We start from the raw sequence: 22,078 nt of genomic DNA on the forward strand, positions 1-22,078 counted from the left end.
ATCAATCCGGCCATGCCTCAGCCTCCTGCAAGAAATGTAAAAAGAGGAGCAGCCCACCCGAGGACAAACAGAGAAGCACATAGAATACAATAACTGCAAATCCTGGAGCCACGACATATTGGACAGGATAGAAAGCTTTATAGGTTCCACAGCTGAGTCCAACCACCCTCGAACTAAGAAAATATCAAATTCAGGAAGCGCTGCAGCCATAGGGAAGGAGAAATACAGGAAATTATCTTTCACAAAGGAAGCGAGGATTGGAGATTCAGGAATTGGAGATTCAGACACCTCGACTTCCTCCCGACGATTCCAAGGGATACCGTAAGGAGAGAGAATAGACACCTGTAAGTCTCCAAATTTGTTAATAAGCCACTGGGCAGAGGCATTAATAGCTTGAAAGATCTGTTGTACAGAGTAGCAAGAAAAAAAAAAAACAGAAGTGAAGAGTCTCTGTTTATGAAACAGGCAGGAGTGGAGAGGCACCAGGAGCCTGTGAGTGAGGAAGTGGAAGCTGACAAGCAGGCAGAATTGCAAAGGTAGGGGGTATTGGCAGGAGGAAAGATGAAGGGCCCCCATTGGGAAGTACAACCACTCCAAGGCTGTGTAGTTGTTGTTAGGAGAGAGAGTCAGAATTCAGGCAGATACCAAGAAGCAGCACTAGATACGAATCAGCTGCCAGGGGAGCCTGCAGCAGCGTGTCCCTGCAGACCAGATAGCCACCGGGCCAGTCAGCATGCCTGCACTTACTGATTCAGCAGGCTCAGGGATATCAGACTGTCGGGTGGCCGTCCGCACACATCGCTGCTGGAGGAGAGGGGACCACATGGAGCCGCAGGACCCGGAAGGAGCCGCAGAAGACCACGGGCCACTCCAGAGATCGCGGGGATCCAGCAGTGAAGGGCAGTCACTCAGGCGTGGAGTGGGAGACTGCCACACACACTCGGGCAAGGCAGCAGAAGTAAGCGGGTTAACTGGACGTAAGGAGCAGGTCACCCGAGGCAGGAGAAGATAGTCCCCCAGATACAGACTTGAGCAATTCCAGCAGCTGGAACAGGATAAATAACGGATGGCTGCAGGAGAAAGAGACCAGCGTCCTACTACATAATACACCAGGCCACGCCCTCCATCCCTCTTAATTTTTAGATGAGTGCCTTTTTGTTCTACTGATTTCTTTTCTCTTCATTATGTGATACTCCCAGTTATTATTATTAGGAGAGTACGTTGTTCCTGGAGGACTTATTTAGGAGTATATATGTAAAGATTATCCTGGAAATACAATTTTTTTTTAAATGTATCACTCTGAAGACTATTTTATGGTAAAAGCACCTGTAATCAATTAACCAAATCTGCTAAATAAGAATGTGTGTAGGAGTATACATGTCCTCATAAGTAAAATCCTGCCCAGGTAGTTTTGGCAGTTTTTTAGCAAATTTGGTTTTATGGCCCTTTGTTGACGCTTGTGAAGAGCTGCTCATGTGCGTGAATGTGCTGGTTGTCCTCTGTGGATACTTCATAACACTATATATTTTTTCAACTGTAGCTTCCGGACAAGTTAGAAATAATCTGGAATAAGAAGATGAGAAAGACAGCTGGTTACTGTGTAACAGGACAGAAAAATCTCCCGACTTTGCATCGATATGCAAGGATAGAGTTATCGGAGAAAGTCTGTGATTCTGCTGGTATGTTACAAATTACAAATACATTAGTTTGTTTGCAGAAAAAGGAATCATTTTTATTTTCTTTGTTAATCCTTTGCTTGAAGTCCATGAGCAATGCAGGTATAGAGCTGCCTGCAGTGTAGCTTTAGCTTTAAGAAAATCTCAGTGAAGTTCAGGCTTCTCTTGTTTGTAGGAGGTCTGTTATAATTCTAACTCTGCCCCAGTATGGGAGAGTGAATGAGAGGTAAAGAGGGAGGGTGACAGAACAAAAGAGTATATTATTTTTCCAGAGTCTCCCAGTGGATGTACATACAAAATCCCTTTTTTTTTTTTGCATTCTTTGCGAGACACATGAACCACTGGGACATCCCAAAGTGTAAATGAATGGACATGAGACCATTAGGCCAGCTGATGCACCAAAGCACTATGTCACAACGCTCCAGTGGCATTCGCCAACCTGTTGGAATGTGCTCTCTTGTTTACCTGCTCCATTAGCTGCCTAATGAATAAGAGCGGTAATCCTTCTAGCAATAGTCTGCCTGGTTTTAGGGCAACCTCCTTTTTTTTTTTTTCTTTTTGTGGATTGAGGTTGATCAGGAGGTCATCAGTCTCCGAAGCAAGTTGTCCTATGCAGATAGACTTATAGCCCTGTCTAAAACGAAAATTAAATCTTTTACCTCCAGAATATCTTTCTGGATTTATCCTGATTTAAGTTAACTTTTGATATGACCTTTGGTAGGGGGTTCATGTTTAATGACTGAGGGTATGAAGGAATCTGGGAGAGTGAGACTCTAACTTGGAAACTCTTCTGACTTTGGAAAACGCAAAGAGGAAAACTGTTTTTCAGCTTTCTACAGAATTTATTGGTTAAAGTGAAGGATTTTGCTTGGTTGCCATTTTTTCTCTCTCCAAGGCTTAGTACATGGACCCCTTAGCATATCCAGACCCTCCTGTAAAAAGTGAGGCAACCTACTAAGTTTAATGGATGAAGTGGAAATTTCCATCTGTTCATACCAAATAACATACTATTATGGTAGGTCTTAGCTGAAGACTGTTTCTAGATTTTTGCATGGTTTCCACCCCACTGTCAGAAAAACTTTTTAACTACAAAGTCATGGTTTGAACAGCCGCACTATGAAAGCTGGAATCATTATGATTTACCACCGGACCCATGCCCGGCGGTTAGAATCCCGGCAGAGGAGGAAATCCAGATCGTCCAAGGTAAGTATTGTCTAACCTAATTCTACCCCCTAACCCTCCCTTAGGGGTGCCTAACCCTAACCTTCCCCCCCAGTGCCTAACCCTAATCCCCCCTTCCCTGCCGCCTAAACCTAAGTCCCCCCCCGGGGGGTGCCTAACCCCCCCCTTCTCCTAGCCCAACCCTAACCTCCCGGGGGGCTGCCTAATAGATTTAGACGCCTTTCATTTAACCCTCGCCGGGATTAAGCAGTCGGGAAGCCGGCTGTTGGGATTAGGTCCGCCAACTTCCCGACTGCATACCATTAAAGCCATATGGGCTAAATCCTGACAAAAAAAAAACCAGTACTTGCCTTAACAGAAGCCAACCGGATGAGCCATGGTGGGCTTCTTGCCATTTTTTTCTAAACTCTAAACCACAACTGTCTTGGCCTATCTGGAGCTACAAGAATTGCCTTAGCAACTTCCTTTTTTAGCTTTTTGATAACCCTAGATAGACAAGTTGAAAATAAAAAGGAACTTTCATTTCCATCTACTAGAAATATTTTGGCGCTCTTGTTCTTGAACAATACAGTCTAATTTGTGGTTCATCCAAGTTGCCATTACCTCGACATATGGTTTACCTAATTTCTTGACTTTTTGTGAGAATGGGTCAAGGGACCAATCTGCGGGGTGCAGGGTATGCCTGCTGAGTCTGCCTCCCAGTTCTCTACCCCAGTCTTAAGCGCACTTGTTAAGTATCAAACTCTTCTAAGGGGAAATCCAATAAAAGTTCACTGCAAAGAGCGAATCAGCCACCATGGGAGGGACCAAGAGCTCCCGGGCAATGGAAGAAATCAAAAGGATTATGCGCTCATTCCACTATGTTGGCGGCACTAGAACACGAGCAATTTGCGGGTGAACAATAATGGTTGCCACTCAACTTCACAAGGTGGGCAAATGAGATATATATATATATGTATATATTATACACAGCAGGCACTCCATTCTTCTTTCATAAGGGGGCTTATTCAGCTCCTAAAGGAAACACCTGCTGTATATGTTATTTAAGAAGGCACCCAGCAAATAGTTCCTTATTGTCTCTAGTGCCAAACCACATGCTGTGTGTGTGTGTATATATGTATGTGTGTGTGTATATGTGTGTATATATATATATATATATATATATATATATATATACACACACACCATACCATTACAATACTGGTGCGGGATTCACATATATATCTAGTGGACACAATCCATAGAAATAACTACAAACCATAAAATGGGCTCTGTACAACATTATCTTGAAAAGAGGCCCTGGCCATAATACTTCTGATGAGCACTGTCTGCTCCTTCCTCCTAAGGTTACTAGACCCTAAAATATTGCTGCATATTGTAGAAAAAAAAAAAGGTGGCATGGACATAAAAACTTAAATATTAATCTGACTAATCCAAGGTACACTCAGCAGCTGGTTCCACCCAATGAATGATAATCTGCAAAAAATGTTTAATAGCTGCAAATACTCCAGTGTTTGTCTACGACTTCCACAGACAATGTGTATATGAATAAGCAGCCTGAGGCTCAGTCATACATGTTATTCAGTACCTTCCAATACTCGTGGAGTTGCATAATAATACTCATAAACTTAATGAGCGTTTTATTGCTGCATTAGTCTGCAATCCGAATTGGTAATATATAGGTTAAAGAACAGCCTAAGACTCAAAAGCATACATGTTAGTAGGAAGCTGACCATTCACACTCAGTAATTGCACAGACTATTTGGTGCACTCCAGTGCTCTCCCCAGAAAATTTTTCCAGCCGGGTGGCATCAAGAAGTAGCCGGGTGGGGGCATTCGCAATAATAAAATGTTTTAAACCCTGACCATATAATGATTTAATCTTGAAATAATAGCATTTTAGATATGAATTCTCCTCTTATTAGAGGCCCAGTCATCTGATTATGAAAAAGCTGCAAAGTTTGTAGGATCTGGTCCTTTTTATACAGCTCCCAGATACTGTCCCCATTTGCAGGCTCCCAAAGTCCTCTGTTGTTCATCTGCAATAATTGGTAATAAATTCCTTCCCCGAGATCCTACCAGGGATCAGACTCTTTAGAAAGAGGATACTTCAATCTGGGAACTTTGGCCCTCATTCAGAGCCGTACGCTCTGAGCAGAGCGCACGCTCTGAATGAGGGCCGGGCTCCATTTTCATGGAGCGTCCTCCTGGACGCTCGTATAGCTGTGGGTCACCACCCACAGGCTATACGAGCGTGCATTGTGATGGCCGCGATGGTCGAGACCATCGCGACCATCGAAATTGCGAGCCGGAGCCTGCGGTTGAGGTTTTCAACCGCAAGCTCCGGAGTGATTTTGACTCTATCAGAGCCAAAATCACTCCCACTGACATCACTAGTGATGTCAGTGGGCCGGCTTCTGACGGGAGGCGTTCCCGTGGGAACGCCCCCGTCAGGGAGGCACGCCCCCGGCACGCCCACCAAAGGGGGCGTGCTGTCAATCAACATTGACAGCACGCCCCCTTTGATCGGACGCAACGAGCGAAGGACTTTCCTTCGCTCGTCGCGTCTGGCGCATGCGCACGACGGAGCTCCCTCCGTCGTGCGCATGCTCAGTCCATAACATCGACCCACTTGCGAGCGGACAGCCGCTCGCGAGTGGGTCTGAATCAGGCCCTTTGTCGGCCAAAGTGGAGACCAGACCAAGCCCTGCCTCTCCTTAGATGCTTCTCTGCTTTATAGATCGTTTTCATCAGAGGAAATGACACTTAATGTGTGGACAAAGATATTTACATGTCCTTTGACTAACAACAAGGCCCAAATACCGACAAATGCTAATTTATGCAAATGTTTAACCCAGTGTGTTTAACATTTGAAGCATAAGTACTGTAGCTAGCTTAACAAACATTTTACATGAAAAAACAATTCCACATATATACATGAAAAACTCATGCCCAAATGTATATTTATCAGTGTGGCAGCGATAATATATATATGCTTACTTTCAATGTTCTCTCGATCAACGAGGAATTTATGGATACTCAAAATTTGTTTAGACGTGACATAATAGGATCATAAAGAAGCAAAGAATTAAGCACATTTCATATTTAACGCATCTGTAGGCAGTGCTGCGCATGCGCTGGTTTTACAGATGTAACGGCGCATGCGCAGCACTGTTTCCAGATGCGATAAGATAGTGTAGGCAGGGAAAAGTATCTATTTCCCGAAAAGCTGTCATCGCAAAAATGACAGCTTTTCGGAATAGATACTTATGGTGAGGTGGAATGATGAATTCCACCTATAATTAGCTAGAACTCCATGCGAGTTCTAAAGCTAATTATCTCCAGAGAATTTTTAAGTTTAATGAATAGGCCCCTCAATCTGAAGCCAAAAATGCATTAAATCCCATACAAAAATCTATATGGTCTCAAATAATAAATTCTAATGTTTATTTACATACAAGAACAATAATAAAATAGTATATTAAGTCAAAAAAAAGTCTCCAGTTGGAGCACAGGTAAATCTAAAATTGCATAAATTGTTAGTATAGCAACAAATGTTTCTGTTCAGGGTCTAACCACATCCGAATCCACATGCTATTGAGGCCATACATTAAGCGGAGTGCTCTGGAAATGATGTAAATAGAATGAGTTTACCTCTTAATGCTGCAATACAAATTAGAAATTGATATTACACTTCCGTTTGTTTATACAGTAAGTTGTTAAAGAGTAATGATCGCAGTGGTCTATCCTCTAGTGGTATGCAGTAATACGCTGGAGCCTTCAGGCTGATGATGTTCCCCCAGCACGCTGGATTCAAGTTCCAACTGGATGGTAACGCGTCTGCTGTCTGGGTGAAGAATATGATCTTGTTTTGCTCTGGCAAAGGAAATGGTACACTAAATCCTTGGTGGTTCCTGGAAATCAGTAATGGCGCACATCCACTAGGCGATATTAATGAGGTCATTACGACATCGTAATCGTGCAATCGCTCATTAATCGTGCACTATAATGTCGGAAACGACCAGCGTTGCGTGCTCTCGCTGCCCGTTTCTGACAATCATCGCTCGAACATGCTGGTCAATCTGCCGATAACGTCAGGTTGACCATGTTCGGGGATGAGGGAGGGTGCCAGCACTGAACGACTAATCGTTCAGTGTAGGCACTGCAGGGGATGGGGAACGATGATACGATTACAGTGTTGTAATCGTACGTTACCCCATCGCCTAGTGCAGTGGCTCTCCAACTCGGTCCTCAGGACCCCACACAGGTCACGTTTTGCAGGTCACCCAGCAGGTGCATAGGTGTATTCATTACTCACTGACACATGTTGAAAGATACACAGGTGAAGCTAATTATTTAACTTGTGATTGTGAGGAGACATGGAAAATATGCACCGTGTGGGGTCCTGAGGACCGAGTTTGAGAACCTGTGGCTAGTGGATATGCGGCTTGAGAGAGACTAGTGGCTGAATAGCAGGGCTGTAACTAGGTGTGTGCGAGCAGAACCGTCACACAGGGCCCTGGGAGTGGACGCAGTGCTGGGCAGCCCCCTTGGTATGACGTCACGTGTTTGGGGGTGGTACAGGGTGGCTCAGACATCTGCTCTCCAACACTGCTGATTAGAGGTATTGATTACAGTTCAACAGGAGCATATGTGGAAAACGAATAGTTTCCAGCGTTCATATGTGTATCAAATGATCTATTTGCTGTGAAAGAGCTAAATATTACTACTGGTTATCTGACATAAAATCTAATACACGATTCAATTCTAAAAAGCAGTTATTTAAGTGCACATGATCTTACACTCTCATCACAAAGCGTTTTAGAGCAGCTAAAGATTATAACTCTGTATCAAACCCCCATTTCACCTATAAGTGAATATAAGGTGCTGTTAGAATAGAACTATCAAATCAGTGACAGCAGGAAGATGGGTAATAACTAGGATGTAATATATTTTCTGATTAACTTTGTTACATATCCATCTATCTTTGTGCAGTGTGATACAGATGTATATAGTGAAACCTTCCCATAGTCATTTTCTATTATGGGAATGTGCAGCATATTAACAAGCCTTTATATAAAGGTGTATTTGTTGTGTTACAGCAGCATACTTTTCACATAGTGCATGTGCACTGGCTAACGCAGTAACCATTTAAGGCCGATACACACTAGGCAATGTCTAGTGTGCCCGACCTAGTCACCGGCGGGGGTGACTGCAGGGGCCATGCTCATTCGGCAGCATAGCTAACGATATTGCCCCTTGGACCTGCATGCAGAGCCGACGGAGGTTGTGGGTGACGACACGCGGGAGTGCGCATAGTTATGACATAGCGGGTACACACTAGGCATATTGTCTAGTGTGTACGCAGCTTTAGTGTTCCATGGTTGCGTCAGCCAATCAGATTAAGATTGTTGGTAAACTTTATTCACAGAAATGAGGGCAGCAAGTTTTACCAGGAGGGAGCTGCTGCTCTTAATCAAGTCCATAGACACTAATTTGGGTATGGCACGACCATACCCAACCAATGCAGAACCCTATAGGTCTCCAAATCACCGCATATGCAGGGACCTAGCTGCCTGGTGCACTGTGGTGCAATTGGAATATCGGTGGAGTTACTGCGGAAGCCAGAACTGCTGACAAGGCTCTACCAAAAGATTGCATGCCATAAGTATGCTTGCAAATGTATGCTTTTACTGGTGATTCATGTTTGGTAGTTGTTGACTGTCATGGCAGGATTAGCAAAAGAAAAGCCTCAAGATAAATGACTCGTTTATAGTCAAAGTAATATTTTTATTACTTTGTGTGTTTCCTCGTCATTATGCAGACCAATGATAACAAGGGAACCAAAAAACAAAAGGCAGTAATGTATAATTGTAGGAGGTGTCTTCCTCTAGCACATAGGGGTTAATCCAATTAAATGCGAAGGGTGCGAGATGCCGTTGCAGCGGCGTTAACATCCAGCAGAGGACCATCACCTCGCGGCCTGGTCAGAGCCCGAATGCTCTTAATTTTGCTCGGAGCCCTATGCCGTAAAGTGCTGGCATTGCCGCGATGACTTGCACCTGCAAGATCATCGCGGCTAATTGGATTGACCCTATAGTGTGTGCTAAGCTTCCTGTCAGCCACTGCGACAACAGCACCAGTTGGATACATAAAATACAGAACCTGATAAATGTATATGTTGAATTCAAAAGCAAATAAACAAATCTAAAGTAATAATGCCATCCTAGTCAGCACAAAACTGCTAGCTACTGAGGCAATTCGAAATATCAGACTTGTTCCTGGCTAGGGAATATAAAAGGGAAATATTGGTCTTCATTACAATTTTCTTAAAGTGCCCAAGCTACTGTGTACACCTGTATACCTATATGATTTCAGTGTCCTTCAGTGGATGTTAGAAAAATATTCTAATTATGTTACATGTAAAGAAGCCTCTGATGATTTAGAGCTGTGATTGTACAATGAGAAGGTTCTCATTGATATTGATCCAAAATTAAAAATCATGTTTTCCTAATTTTTTTTAGATCGTCTTCGAGATACCTTAATCCATGAAATTTGTCATGCTGCCACATGGCTTATCAATGGCGTAAGAGATGGACATGGCCAGTACTGGAGATTTTATGCACGAAAGGCAACACTTCTCCACCCTGAGTTACCAATGGTTACCCGATGTCACACTTATGAGATCAATTACAAGTTCACCTATCAATGCTCCCGCTGCAAAAACACGTAAATAGCATCTTTACTATTTTTACTAAAGCATTTTCCAAGACCAGACCTTTTATGAGCATTTGCCAAATGTGTGTGGAGCAGATTACCAGTATACTGTAACAGCAGATGCATTGCATTTGTATTTCTAGCATTTAATCGTGGCATCTATGCAGTTTCCGTTTTATATTTATATACAGATGTGTCGACATACATCTATCCTACGTGCGCTACACATAACGCAGGAGCTCCGTGTGACTCTCTAGCGACGAGCATCTATTCATGTGACAATTTACCTTCAAAAACGTCTTAACACAGCGATGTGAATAGGATGCATTAAAATGATATGCGGCATGCCTATATTCTGTGTGCAACTGCGGGTGTATCTGCATGTGAAACGCTACGGTACAGTGTTACAGCCTCTGATACTGTAGCGTAGCATTTCACATACAGATACACCCACACACAGAACATAGGCATGCTGCATATCATTTTAATCAACAGAAGCCACTTGTGCTACCTATTTGCATCAATGTGCGAATAACATGATTTTGAAGGTAAAAAGTAACATGAAAAGGCCCACAGCATGGCACGACTAAAATGGCTGTTTAACGTGCAAGGAGGCTAGATGTAGAAGGACACATTTGTAGTCTTTATCGGTGTCTAGTGACCGTATGGATTACAAATCGTGATTTAATAGAGATCTGCTGATTCGATTTTGTTTTATTTTTAATGATGGAGAATTCTAGTTTTTAAGAATCATTTTAATGTACTTATGTTTCTACTTCAGGGTCCGTAGGGGGTCCACAGGGTTGACCTTGGGGTATAGGTTGGGAACCAAATCCGGGCACCACGCAGTTAAAGCTGTTAGCTCCCAGGATGCACTTGGGTCCACTCTCCCTATAACCCCACACCCAAGCCAGAAGCACCTCCGTTTAAGTTGGTGCCCGGCCAGAGTCGGGTCACCGTTAGCGCAGGGGGAGCTGATTAGCAGCCCCTAAGCTTATTTTATTTTTATTTTAGGGACAAAGTTGTTTTTTTTTTTTTCAACTTTGGACTCTTCAGAGCGGCAGCGTCGGACTGTCCATAGGACGTCTAAGCTGCCGCTCCGTCACCCCGCTGGCGCTGAGACGCCAGTACAGATCTGGGGATCACAGCGGGACCCCAGAGTCTGTACCAGCCGGACTCTGTGGGCGCCCAGGACTGCTGCCGGATCCACGGGGAGCAGGTAAGGTCGCGGATCACCGCAAGCGGTGATCCGCGCATTTCAAATGCAGTCCTGTGCCTCTGGTCTCTGGGGAAGACCGGAGGCGGCGGCAGTGGCTGCGGGCCCCCCACACCCCGTGTGTCCACTAGACCACCAGGGACTTAACGAACGGCGCAGGGAGCCGGCGTCCCGGGGGTTAATAGCCGGCCAGGGGAGCAAGCCTTCCCTGTTACAGCGGCTCCTCCCCCCAGCTCAGCGCGCCTTTCAGTATTATAGTCTGGCGTCGTTGAGCTGCTTCCTCCGCGAGCCACGCTTCTTCTGAGGTCTCCAGGCGGCCATTTTCTATGTGCAGCAGCAGAGCTCCGGAGATGGCAGTGAGTCCAGTCCCCCTGCGTACCTTACCATCAGGTCAGAGTCTGGGCAGTTGAATGCAGTGACATACTGCAGTATATTATATGACATGTTTATGTATATATCTGCATGGTATGTGACTTATGCTAGTGCTGACTGTCTGTACTTTATTCTCTCACCTGTCAGTGTATATATCTATCCCTTTTCTTTATCTGCCCTAATACAGCTGTACTTAGGGTGGTTCTGAGACCTCACATTTATATACTTGTTAATATTTGTGAGGTTTGTCACATACTGTTGCGTTCTGCACGTTGCCATATTTTAGATGGAACTGTGTGTTGCATACACTGAAAATGGGTCCCTGCGGCTAATTTTGGCATCAGTCAGGACTAGTATAGCGCTGCTTGATATTTCCGCCAAGCTTGGTCAGATATGTCTGACCAGGAGAGAGAGCGTTATACTGCACCCATTTTTACTATCCTGCAAGTCATGTGCTGCAGGTGTTAGTGCGGAGGATTTGACTCAAAGGGTTCTGTATGTGGCGTTATCTGGTGCCGGCCCCTTTCACGACCCCCTTGGGCGGTTTGTTTTCTCGGGATCCTCTCAATTGCGGATCACCGGCGGGCCCCATTGTTGTACCTCACTTGGGGTTACTTCACCATACTGCCCTTTTCATCTCAGGGTATCTTGCAGTTTCTTGCACTCTTCCCCTGTGAGCCAGACTACCGCTCCCTGCAGGGGTTTTTCGCAGTATATGAATTCCCCCTGGTGCCACAATAGTCTGTCATTCCCCTTGCAGGGATTACCACAGCCACCCTGGGTGGTTGTCGTTTTCTGCGAAATGCAAAGTGGCGTAGTTTGCCGTGAACTGGATACTGTTTTGGGCTCTCTCCCTCTTACACGGGGGGAAGCCTATTTCAGGTATTATTATCCCTGCTTTAGGGCTGGTAGCAGGTCCATTCTGGTTAGAGTGAATGTTGACCTGCACCTGTATCATACACCCTCAGTCTTACGTGCCTCCAGGTTCCCTGTTGCTGACTAGCGGGTGGATCGCATGGCGGCACTCTGGCTGTTGCCAGATACGAGGTATTACAACAGTGTCTGGCCTCCTGTCCCAAATTCCCTGAGGGTCATCACGAGACCCTCCTGGGGTGGATGGGCGTGTTACTCGTCTCATTACAGACGTTACTACGCCTCCCATTCCTGCGTGGTCGGATTCTTCGGATCCGTAGGTGGTAACTCTGCCTGAAATCAGTATACTCACTTTCAGGGGTTGTTACCCATCCTACCATGGCTATAGCATGGTTGGTTAATACTATTGCATACTGAGCTGTTGCATTTGTAATGGTTGTTTTTTTTGCCCCTCCAACACGTCTGGGGTTCAAATGTATTTGGTCGCTCATGTAATATATGCAGTTGTCATAGGTGGAAATGCCTATATTGGGTACCAGTCTCCTAACTTTCAGAGTTCCGGCTGCGACTGTATCATCCATAATACCCTATGGCTGCGCTCTGGGAATGCAGAGGTGCAGATACCATCTATAGGGTAGATCTTGTTTGGTCCTGACCTTGACAAGATTGTAGTAACATTGGCATATTACTAACGACAAGTTTACCGCCTTCAGCTATGCCCACTACAAGGCCTCAGACTAATGGTGCATACACACGATCAGATTTTTTCTTCAGATATGGACGATAACGATTTAAAAATCGTTCAGTCGTTCATATCTGAAGGAAAATCGTTCATATCTGACATGCCTGAACGATGGACGATCAACGATGCGCGTTCCCGTTTGTCAGATAACGATATCTGACATCTGATGGGTTTGCAGTCAGACTTGGACGATTCCATTCATTGTAATGCAGTCAAAAATCGTTCAATCGTTCAAATCGTTCAAAACTTTGGTCAAATCGTTCAAATCGTTTAGTCGTTCAGTCGTTCATCTGACAAATCTGACAAGTCTGACAAATCTGACCGTGTGTACGCTCCATTAGTCTGTTAAGTCTTTTTGTCCTCTGGGTCAGCCTAAAGGTCTGTTTCTTCATAGACTGTCGGCCTCTACAAGGGCCGACATATCCAGTACCGAGCAGGCCTGGACTGCCAGCCGATCCTGCTTCTGAACCTACGGATATATCTTCAGCCTGACGAGACAGGCCTACCACTGGGAGATAGCGATTTTCTCAGTTCGCCCGGTACTAGTGTCAAGTTGCCGTGGGTAGGAGGGTACAGGGCGTACCCACCTACCCAAGATCCTCTTTGCTCAGGCGGCCTCTTTACATGTGATGGTACGCGGGCCCTTATTCAGACCCGAACAGGGCCTTACAAATCCAGAAAGCTATACAGTTGTTGCGGTAATTAGGCCATCCCCACTTTCTCAGCGAGGGACTAGTCTACTTTCTTTCTGGTGCGGTGGCTGAATGGTCCTTTTTGGCCTATTCTCTGTCTCAATTCCCTGAACCAGTTCCTACCTGGGCTCAGGAGGCAATCCCTATGCTCCATCATACTATGTTTGGAACCTGGGGACTTTAAGGTATTACTGGATATACAGGACGCATGCCTACGGGTACTCACAGAGACCTTTCCTCAGCATGGACTGAGGTTTGCTGTATCACAGCAACACTTACAATTTTTCGGGCTCTGCCTGTTGGGACTGTCCTCAGCCCCACAGGGGTTTACCAGCGTTTTGGATTTTCTGACAGTTCTCCTGTTCAGTATATCCCAATGCTCCTGTACCTGGACGGCCTCCTGCTCTTAGCAGGATCACCGGGGTACTTTACAGCAAGGTCAGGATGACCGTGGCTTCTTCAGGGTGCAGACGTTTAATCAACGGGGAAAAAGTCCTCCCTGCATCCCTTTCTGGGTATTCTTCATCAAGGAGCCCTGCTGGATTCTCAGAATCTGAGAGTTCTTCTGGCGTAAGACTGAATCTCCACTTTTCCATTAGGAGTACATGGATGTCTACGCAGTCGACATATGTCTTTACACTCCGGGATGCATGGTCAAATATTCAGTGTCTGCCTTTGGAAGGGTGGAATGGGCTCAGTTCCATTCCAGGCCTTTCCATAATTGGCTTATCTCTAGATCGAACGAGTTTTTTTTTTTCTGTCTGATCACTGTTCAAACGATGATGCTCTCTCCGGAGGCAAGTCTGTCCCTTTCTGGGTGGCTATGGCCATCTCGTCCAGGGTATTCTTTGCTATGGACAGTGTCTGGTTCGCATCCATTTCAGTGCAGTTGGACATCTGTCGATTCCACCCTGTCAATTAACTTGTTGGAACTTTAGCCTGTCTTGGTCCTTCACTCTGGCATAACTCTTGTTTCCCGGTGAACCTGAAAAGGTTCAGTCCGACAGGGTCAGGACAGTGGCTTCCTTTTTAGCAACATTTCGTTGGGTGGCAATTACAGGTATGTCACACATTCGGACATAGTCCGAGGGTCTCCTCTAGACCATCTCGGCAGCGTTCATTTCAGGAGCTCTCCATTGGGAAGCGTTAGTCCTCAGCCGTCACGACGTGCATCCCGGGGACTAGTCTCTTCCCCAAGAGAGGTTTCATCTCCTGGTGAGCAGGGGGGCCCCCCTGAGGTGACCCTCATGGCCTTCTGACTTTATCACACTATGGTGTTACAGTCCAGCTCTGGGTATTCTGAAGCAACCTACAGTGACTCTTTGTCGGTGAAGTGGTCCTTCCACTTTGCGTACCGGTGTTCTCAGGTCTCCCTTCTTCCTCGAGGGAAGTGTTTCAATCGAGATGGAGATGCTTTCCTGCTGGTGGCTCCTGATTGCCCCAGATGTCAGGGGTACTTGGATTTTCGGAGTCTCTCCATCGATACTCCATTCCTGATGCTTCACTGCCCGGACCTGTTGTCTCAGGGTCCTTGGTTTTGCCTTGGACCTGGGTCGTTTGTCTTTGACTGCGTCCCTACAGTGGTCTTACGGCTTCCCTGGCTTGGTCATCGTTGGAATGATTAGAGCACATAGATCAGCTTTTGCTGGGACCTACCACAAACTGTGGCAGCCATAATTCTTATGGTATTGTACCTGTCGATACGATCCTTCGGTGTTTTCTGGATTATGCCTCCATTTGTCCTCCCTAGGGACTCCTTGGGAGTTAGTAGTGGTTCTTCATCCCTCAGGGGACAGTCAATGGAACCGCTGGTTGTGAGAGCCATTACATGGTCTATTGTTTAGGCGCTCTCTTTCTCTCAGGGTGTTTATATCAACCAGGAGAGTGTCTGAATTGGGAGCGTTCTCATGTGGCTCCCTCTTCTGGAGGGCATCATGTCAGGGTGTGAGTTGCTCTCGCCCTATGTTTCTTCTTAAAGTGGTTTTTAGGTTCCATATTATTCTGGAACTTATGGTACGGCCATTCAGTCCCCAGTCCTCTCGGCTGGTGTGGCCTCATTGACTGTGGTCCGGCCTCTTTGGATTTGTGATCCGTTCAAGTTCCTTACGGAAATCGGACTCCTTATTGGTGGTCTGCGGTTTCTGGTTTTCACAGGAAAGGATGGCCGGCCTATAATCAAATGTTGGCTGGATGGCCTCGTATGTCTTCCGCACGGGCCTACCCATGGGTAGGCCTTTCTGTCGTTGAGGCTTGTTTTTTCTCGGGCCATGTAACCCTCGTGGGCGGCTCGCTGTTGCGCCTCGGCTGTTTTGCCTTACTAGGTGACCACGTGGTCTTCTGTCCACACCTTTTTAAGGTTCTAGGCATTGGTTTCCTTTGCCTCTCAGGATGCTTCCTTTTTGGCGACTGATTCTCCTCAGCACAGGAGCGTCCCCACCCTTGGTTGAACTGCTTTGGGACATCCCCAAGGTCAACCCTGTGGACCCCCTATGGACCCTGAAGTAGAAAACAAGAGAGATGGTAAGAACTTACCTTTGTTATCTCTGTTTCTACGAAGTCCATAGGGTCCACAGGGCGCCCGCCCTGACGCACCTGGCTTCATATGGGCTGTGTGGTTGGTCACCGGTTTTCCGTCTCCCATTTCTGTGAGTATGGTTGAGTGCTCCAGTTTTCTCTTTTTTTTTTTTTCTCTCCTCCTCCAGCCTTTGGCTACTTACAAACTGAGGTGCCTCTGGTTTGGGGGTGGGAGAGTGGAGAGTGGACCCAAGTGCATCCTGGGAGCTAAAAGCTTTAACTGCGTGGTGCCCGGATTTGGTTCCCAACCTATACCCCAAGGTCAACCCTGTGGACCCTATGGACTTCGTAGAAACAGAGATAACAAAGGTAAGTTCTTACCATATCTCTTGTTGTTTCTTTTCAGTACATAAGACCCTACTGATTGTGAAAACAAAAGGAAGCTAGCGTATTAGGTGGCAATACTATGCAGGGAATTACGGCGTTGTATAACCTTGCGACAGAATAAACATGGGCTAAGATTAGCTGTCCAATAATTATCTCCCTGTGGCACATTTCTGCTTATTTCTATCGTTTGTTGTTTTTTTTTTCTCTGTTATTAAAACAGGCGCCACCACTTGCCTGTATTGGGAAATATTGTATAACCTGTATATGGTGTCACATTCAGTCAAGCTTGTTCTTCTGCCATAAGAGAGGCCTAATTAACCTACAGTACAACTGTGTCCACATACATCTATTCTCAAATCGCAACAAATAGCCTGTTTATAGCGCTCCATGGACTTTGCTACTTAGCCGCTCAAAAACCCTAAAGATGTAGAATTGAGGAAATGATCACAATCGAGAAAAATGTATCAAAGTTGAGGAAAAGTATGCAGTCTGCGTAAGGCGTAAAAAGACAGGTCTGATACCGGCAACCTGCGCCGTGCATCATTAAGCTTCATCTGTGACTATACCATTTCCTTTGTGACAGAGAGCTAATCCTAAGTACCTAGTATGGTATACTATTTGTGAATGAATTGTGGAAAAAGCTGTAAAATTGGGAAGATATGAGGACACATCTAAGTGGGGGGAAAATATTTGTCAGCATTTATAGGTTATATGGAGCTTGTGGTCTGTTCTTTCATTACAATAGTATTTATTAGATGTAATTGGTATTTCTCTCGCCCTTTAGAATCGGACGACACTCAAAGTCGTTGGATACAGAGAGATTTGTCTGCGCCTTGTGTCAGGGAAAACTGACCTTGCTGGCAACCACTGGGAAGGATGGATCTCCCTCCTGTAATCGCATCACTCCTTTCGCCAAATTTGTCAAAGACAATTACGGGTCTACAAAGAAAGAAATGATTGGCATGAGCCATGCAGAGGTCATGCGGAAACTTAGTGCTGATTTTTCTACCAAGACGAAAATTTCAAGTTAATTTGGTTGGAAAATGTTACGGATGACAAATGTACATCTACAACTGAAAGATTCTCTTTTACAAAATTAGCAATAGTATTTTTCAATCCATTTCTTGTCATCAAAGGTTGCAGCAGAAATTCCTGCAGATAGGTTTGTATTCTATTTCTAGTCAAGGTTATACCTGTTGTTACTTTATTTGGTCCCCTTGTTATCATTGGTCTGAATAAGGGGAAACAAATGAAGACAAAAGCCAGCAATGTCATTTCTGTATATGACCGACACATCGTTCCAGGGTATTAATAGTGTAGTTAGCGCCATTAGCCTAATAATAAGCTGCAGGGCACAATGTGACTGATGCATGCGGTAGGTAGTACTGTGTAATGTGATACTAGGACTTCTGTTATATCACTGTGAAAGTGCTGGTCGGCATGTTTAGACTAATCTAAACATTTGTATCCTTGTGACTGTGGAAATGTTAGATGAATGTAATTTATGATTATAAAGCCGTTGCAACTTTCTTTAATTTAACACCATATTTTCTTTAAAAGCTGTGATTCTATTGTGTTCATGTTTTCAATTGTCTGTTTTTCTATTTCTATGCCTGTTTTTGCTTTATTTTTTATAATAAAAACATTGTGTATTAAATAACTTTTAGGCTATGTATACTGGAATTGGAAAAGCAATGCTTGTTCAAGCTTGGGTCATTTGACCTTTACACATATGAAAGTACACTATTGACACACAGCTTTAGCCTGCGCTCACATAGACCATCATTCTATTTTACCAAGCGTTGATTGACAAGTATTCACTTCCATTCTGAAGTTTTCTGCAGATATGACTGTGTGTGTAAACTGGTCCATTTGCTTACATCATTCTGTGAAGCCCTTTTACTGGTTAACATCTTATTGCAGTGTAAATACACAAAAAAATTGTTCTAGATTTGCGCAACAAACTGCAGCCAGTGGAAACTGAAGAGAATCCTTACTTTTCTCTTTGCAACACACAAATATAAAAGTCCACTAAGGCTGTTTAAATGTTCAAATATAGTATAACATATAAGAAATAGTCTCTTACTCTATTTAAATTAAAAAAGAAGCACATCTGATTAAGGACTACCATGTCCGAAATGCGTTAAGCGGGTGAGATCTGAAGCTGTGTGGGACGTTGTGTATTTGGGATCCAAGGATCGAGTGAAGAGGGGGCTGGTGTTCAGGACCTCCAAACTCTCTGTTGGTTTCACCTTACTGGTATCCCTTAATATATCGCACTACATGAAATAATTTACAGAGGGAGAGGAAAAGAAGTCCCCTTCTGAAAGAAATCCCTTGGAGCCTGAAGAGAAATATTTTTTGGGATTTAAATAGAGTAAGTCTAATTTTTTTTTTTATGTTATACTATTTTTGAACATTTACAGCGCCTTAGTGGGACTTTTATATTTATCTTATTGCTGTGGCCAATTACATTTAGGTACATAGGTGTATATGGGCTTAAGGCAACTTTTCAGACTATATACCTCTTAGCATAGCTCCGGTGACAGAATTTCTTAAATCTAAATCGCATTGGTGGAGAAAGCGCCCTCTCAAGATTCTGTTAAGAGTATATCTGGTCAAGATGGTCGTCCAGCCCAAACATCTTTACCCACTGCAACACTCCCTGGTGTATTTCTTAGGATTAATAAATATACTTCTTTATTAGTGGGAAGAAGTTCAGGCTTTGTATGCTTCTTAGGCCTAAGGATGCAGATGGTCTCGTTTTACAGATTCTCAAAATATACTGTTATGCTAGTTAGCTCTCTCATGTAACAGTCATGCTGGCTACAGGGGTCTGTTTAGAAATGCCCATATGGTGGTGCAGAGACACCCCTGAGACACAAATATGGAAAAACTATCCTGTGCTCATCCTCTGCTGCTTTTTATCCTTCACGTGATGCTGCAACTCTAGGGTCTCTGGTTGACTTTCACATTGCATGCAAGTGACCTCTTTGGATCAGTGCACTCCTTCTCTTCCCCAGTCCCAGACCCTACTTCAGTGTTGGCAACTCCAGCTGTTGTGGAACTATATATCCCAGCATGCCCTGCCACAGTTTTAGCATGCCCTAATAGCAAAACTGTAGCAGTGCATGCTGGGTTATGTAGTTCCATAACAGCTGGAGTGTCAAGGTTAGCCAACACTGCCCTACTTGATTCATTTGCTGCTGTTCCCAATGAGGTGCCCAATCCAGTGTTAAAGTGACGGATTATTCTCTGCTGACCCCGGTCCCCACAGTATCACTTTTCTGACTTTTAGTATCAATTTGCCTCCTTTTAGTATTCAACACGATGCAAGTTGCGGTGACCAATACCATACTACTGGATTGATCCAATATTGCTCCGGAACAAGGACAGCTACTCCAAAAAGCAGCTGTCCCTGCGATCCTTACTGTTGCCGATTCTACCACTAATTACTAGCGACATAACTTTACACTGCTGAGTCCAACCCAGCAGTGCTCGTGACCTGAGGGCCTGATTCATTAAGGATCGCTATTACAAAAGCATACGCAGATGGGCGATTGTTGCATACTGCGTATACATCACAATGCGCGAAGGCACCACTGCGACCACGGAGAGCCATCGCAGAGTGATTGACAGACGGTGAGCGTTTGGGGGTTGTCATCAAATATTAAGACTGAATGAAGTACATTAAAATACAACACTTTCTGTACATTATTATAAATATTTTCATTACGGGCGTAATTTCTTATTTCTATTGAATTTGTTATTTTAATCTGCATTTGATCTGTATTGTTTTATAGATACTGCAGCTCTGCTGTAAATATAATGTAATATTATAGATGTAATGTTTCTAGATCCATTTATTAGCAGTTAAGCAATGTAATGTGCTGCCCCTGAAACTCAATACTCCCCTCACCCATGATAATGAAAATCAAAGGAAATCCAGCATGGAATAGTCATCGGCGGGGCCTTCAGGCTTCATGAAGATCCAGCCACTTACACAAAGTAGAAGATCCTGACCTATCCAGATCCCTGCCTGTACCCAATGATTTTATTCCCTAAGGACTATTTGAATGTTAACCTTTAAAGTGTACTGCAATGACCTTTTGGAAATCAGTGCGTTCGGAATTGAAGTCTTGTATTGGTGCCAACGGTGCATGCGCATTGGAGGGGCGGTACTCATTGTGTGAATAAATCTTTTGGACTTTGGAACTCCAGGTAATGGTGCATACACATGGTCAGATGAATAATTTTACCAACGATTTGCACTATTTCTGACCATTTAAATGACTGAAATCGACCAAATCTGACTGCAAACACATCAGATGTCAGATAACGATATCTGACAATCTGGAACGCACATCGTTTATCTGACAAACATGTCAGATTTTCCTTTAGATATGAACGATTTTAAAATCGTTATCGTTCAGATCTGAAGAAAAATCTGACCGTGTGCATGCACCATAAGATGATCACACTTCACAATTAATTTACTTTAATAATTGGGTGCTCATGAAAAGGACTCTTATCGCTCTACTCATAGAGACATGTAATTTGGAGTATCAGCAAGGGTGGAAGATGCATCACAAAAAGGCAAGCACAAATTGTTCTATATCTTAAACCATCTGTGTTGATGCACCAAATTCCTGCTTTGTGGGTTAGGAAGGTGCAGAGAAGAATTCGGGATAAGGTAAAATAAATTGCTTAGTCTGCGTAGATATTTGCTGTTTTTTAAAATAACTTTCTGCTTCATAGTTATGTTGCCATAAAACTTAAACATTTGTCAAAACTGTATAGCTCAGTGTTACAAAAATCATCATTTCCTGTACCTATGCATACTTGCGGGTTAATTAGCACATGAAAACATTGAGCCAGCCACACACACAATATAATCTATGGCCATCTAAGAGACTGAAACTGACTCACAATTTTGTATTTTTTTTCCTAAGTTAGTACATGTTTGAATAGAAATATCTGAATTAAAGGTACCAACAAAAGGAATTGTGTTAACAAAACTGTATGCTTGATGTGTGTATGGCGTTCAAACCACCATATAAATAGGAAATTGTCCTTGGTGAAGGTAATCGCACTAAATATAGTTTTTGGAATATGCGAATGCCCGCAGCAAGTGATGATATAGATAGGGTAACAGAGTGTTAGGGACTGCAAAAAGGGGAGCAAAATACTGCACCCCAATCTGCAACATTTTATCAGGAAAAGGTCGCAACAAGAGAAGCGAAAGGATCGCATTTCAGGAGCGGCATTTAATAAGTATGAGACTACAGTAATTCGATAAGCACAATAGCGAATATCGGGGAGTGAATGAGCCTGTATCACATCTAGTTTAAACGATATTTAGTGAATGCAATATTGTGTGTAGACAACCCATTAGGACAATAGGTCAGTCATGAGTTGCACTGTTAGGACAAGCGGCTGGTCACAGCGGGGCTTCGCTGACTAGCAGCTAGGGACGTATCTGTATTGGTATTATACCTACCTGTGTGTCAAGTAGACCGTTTGGACATAAAGTCGAGGTGCGGGACAGACAGTATGGGAGCCAGACAGTCAGTTTGGAGCCAATAATGTACGGAAAGGGATGTCGGAAATGGTCGATAGACCGTCAACTGTTTCCTGTACAACGCCGACAGGTTCGACTAGGTTTATTGTAGAGACTAAATATGGTGTGGACGCAACTAAATATTGT

The 22,078-nt window shown here is 44.1% G+C and overlaps 1 protein-coding gene across 1 annotated transcript in view; it reads left to right on the plus strand.

The window, feature by feature from the left end:
• Positions 1-17,981, plus strand: part of GCNA (germ cell nuclear acidic peptidase) — an 82,400-nt gene extending 64,419 nt beyond the window's left edge. Inside the window, exons 10-12 of the mRNA XM_088445485.1 lie at positions 1,541-1,679; positions 9,383-9,587; positions 17,156-17,981. Coding sequence (XP_088301611.1) covers positions 1,541-1,679; positions 9,383-9,587; positions 17,156-17,402 — 591 coding nt within the window. The 3' untranslated portion in view covers positions 17,403-17,981. The remainder of the gene's footprint in view (positions 1-1,540; positions 1,680-9,382; positions 9,588-17,155) is intronic.
• The last annotated feature ends 4,097 nt before the right edge of the window (positions 17,982-22,078 follow it).

The sequence above is a fragment of the Taudactylus pleione genome, unplaced genomic scaffold, assembly GCF_031769625.1.
Source record: "Taudactylus pleione unplaced genomic scaffold, aTauple2 ptg000381l, whole genome shotgun sequence".
NCBI lineage: Eukaryota > Metazoa > Chordata > Amphibia > Anura > Myobatrachidae > Taudactylus > Taudactylus pleione.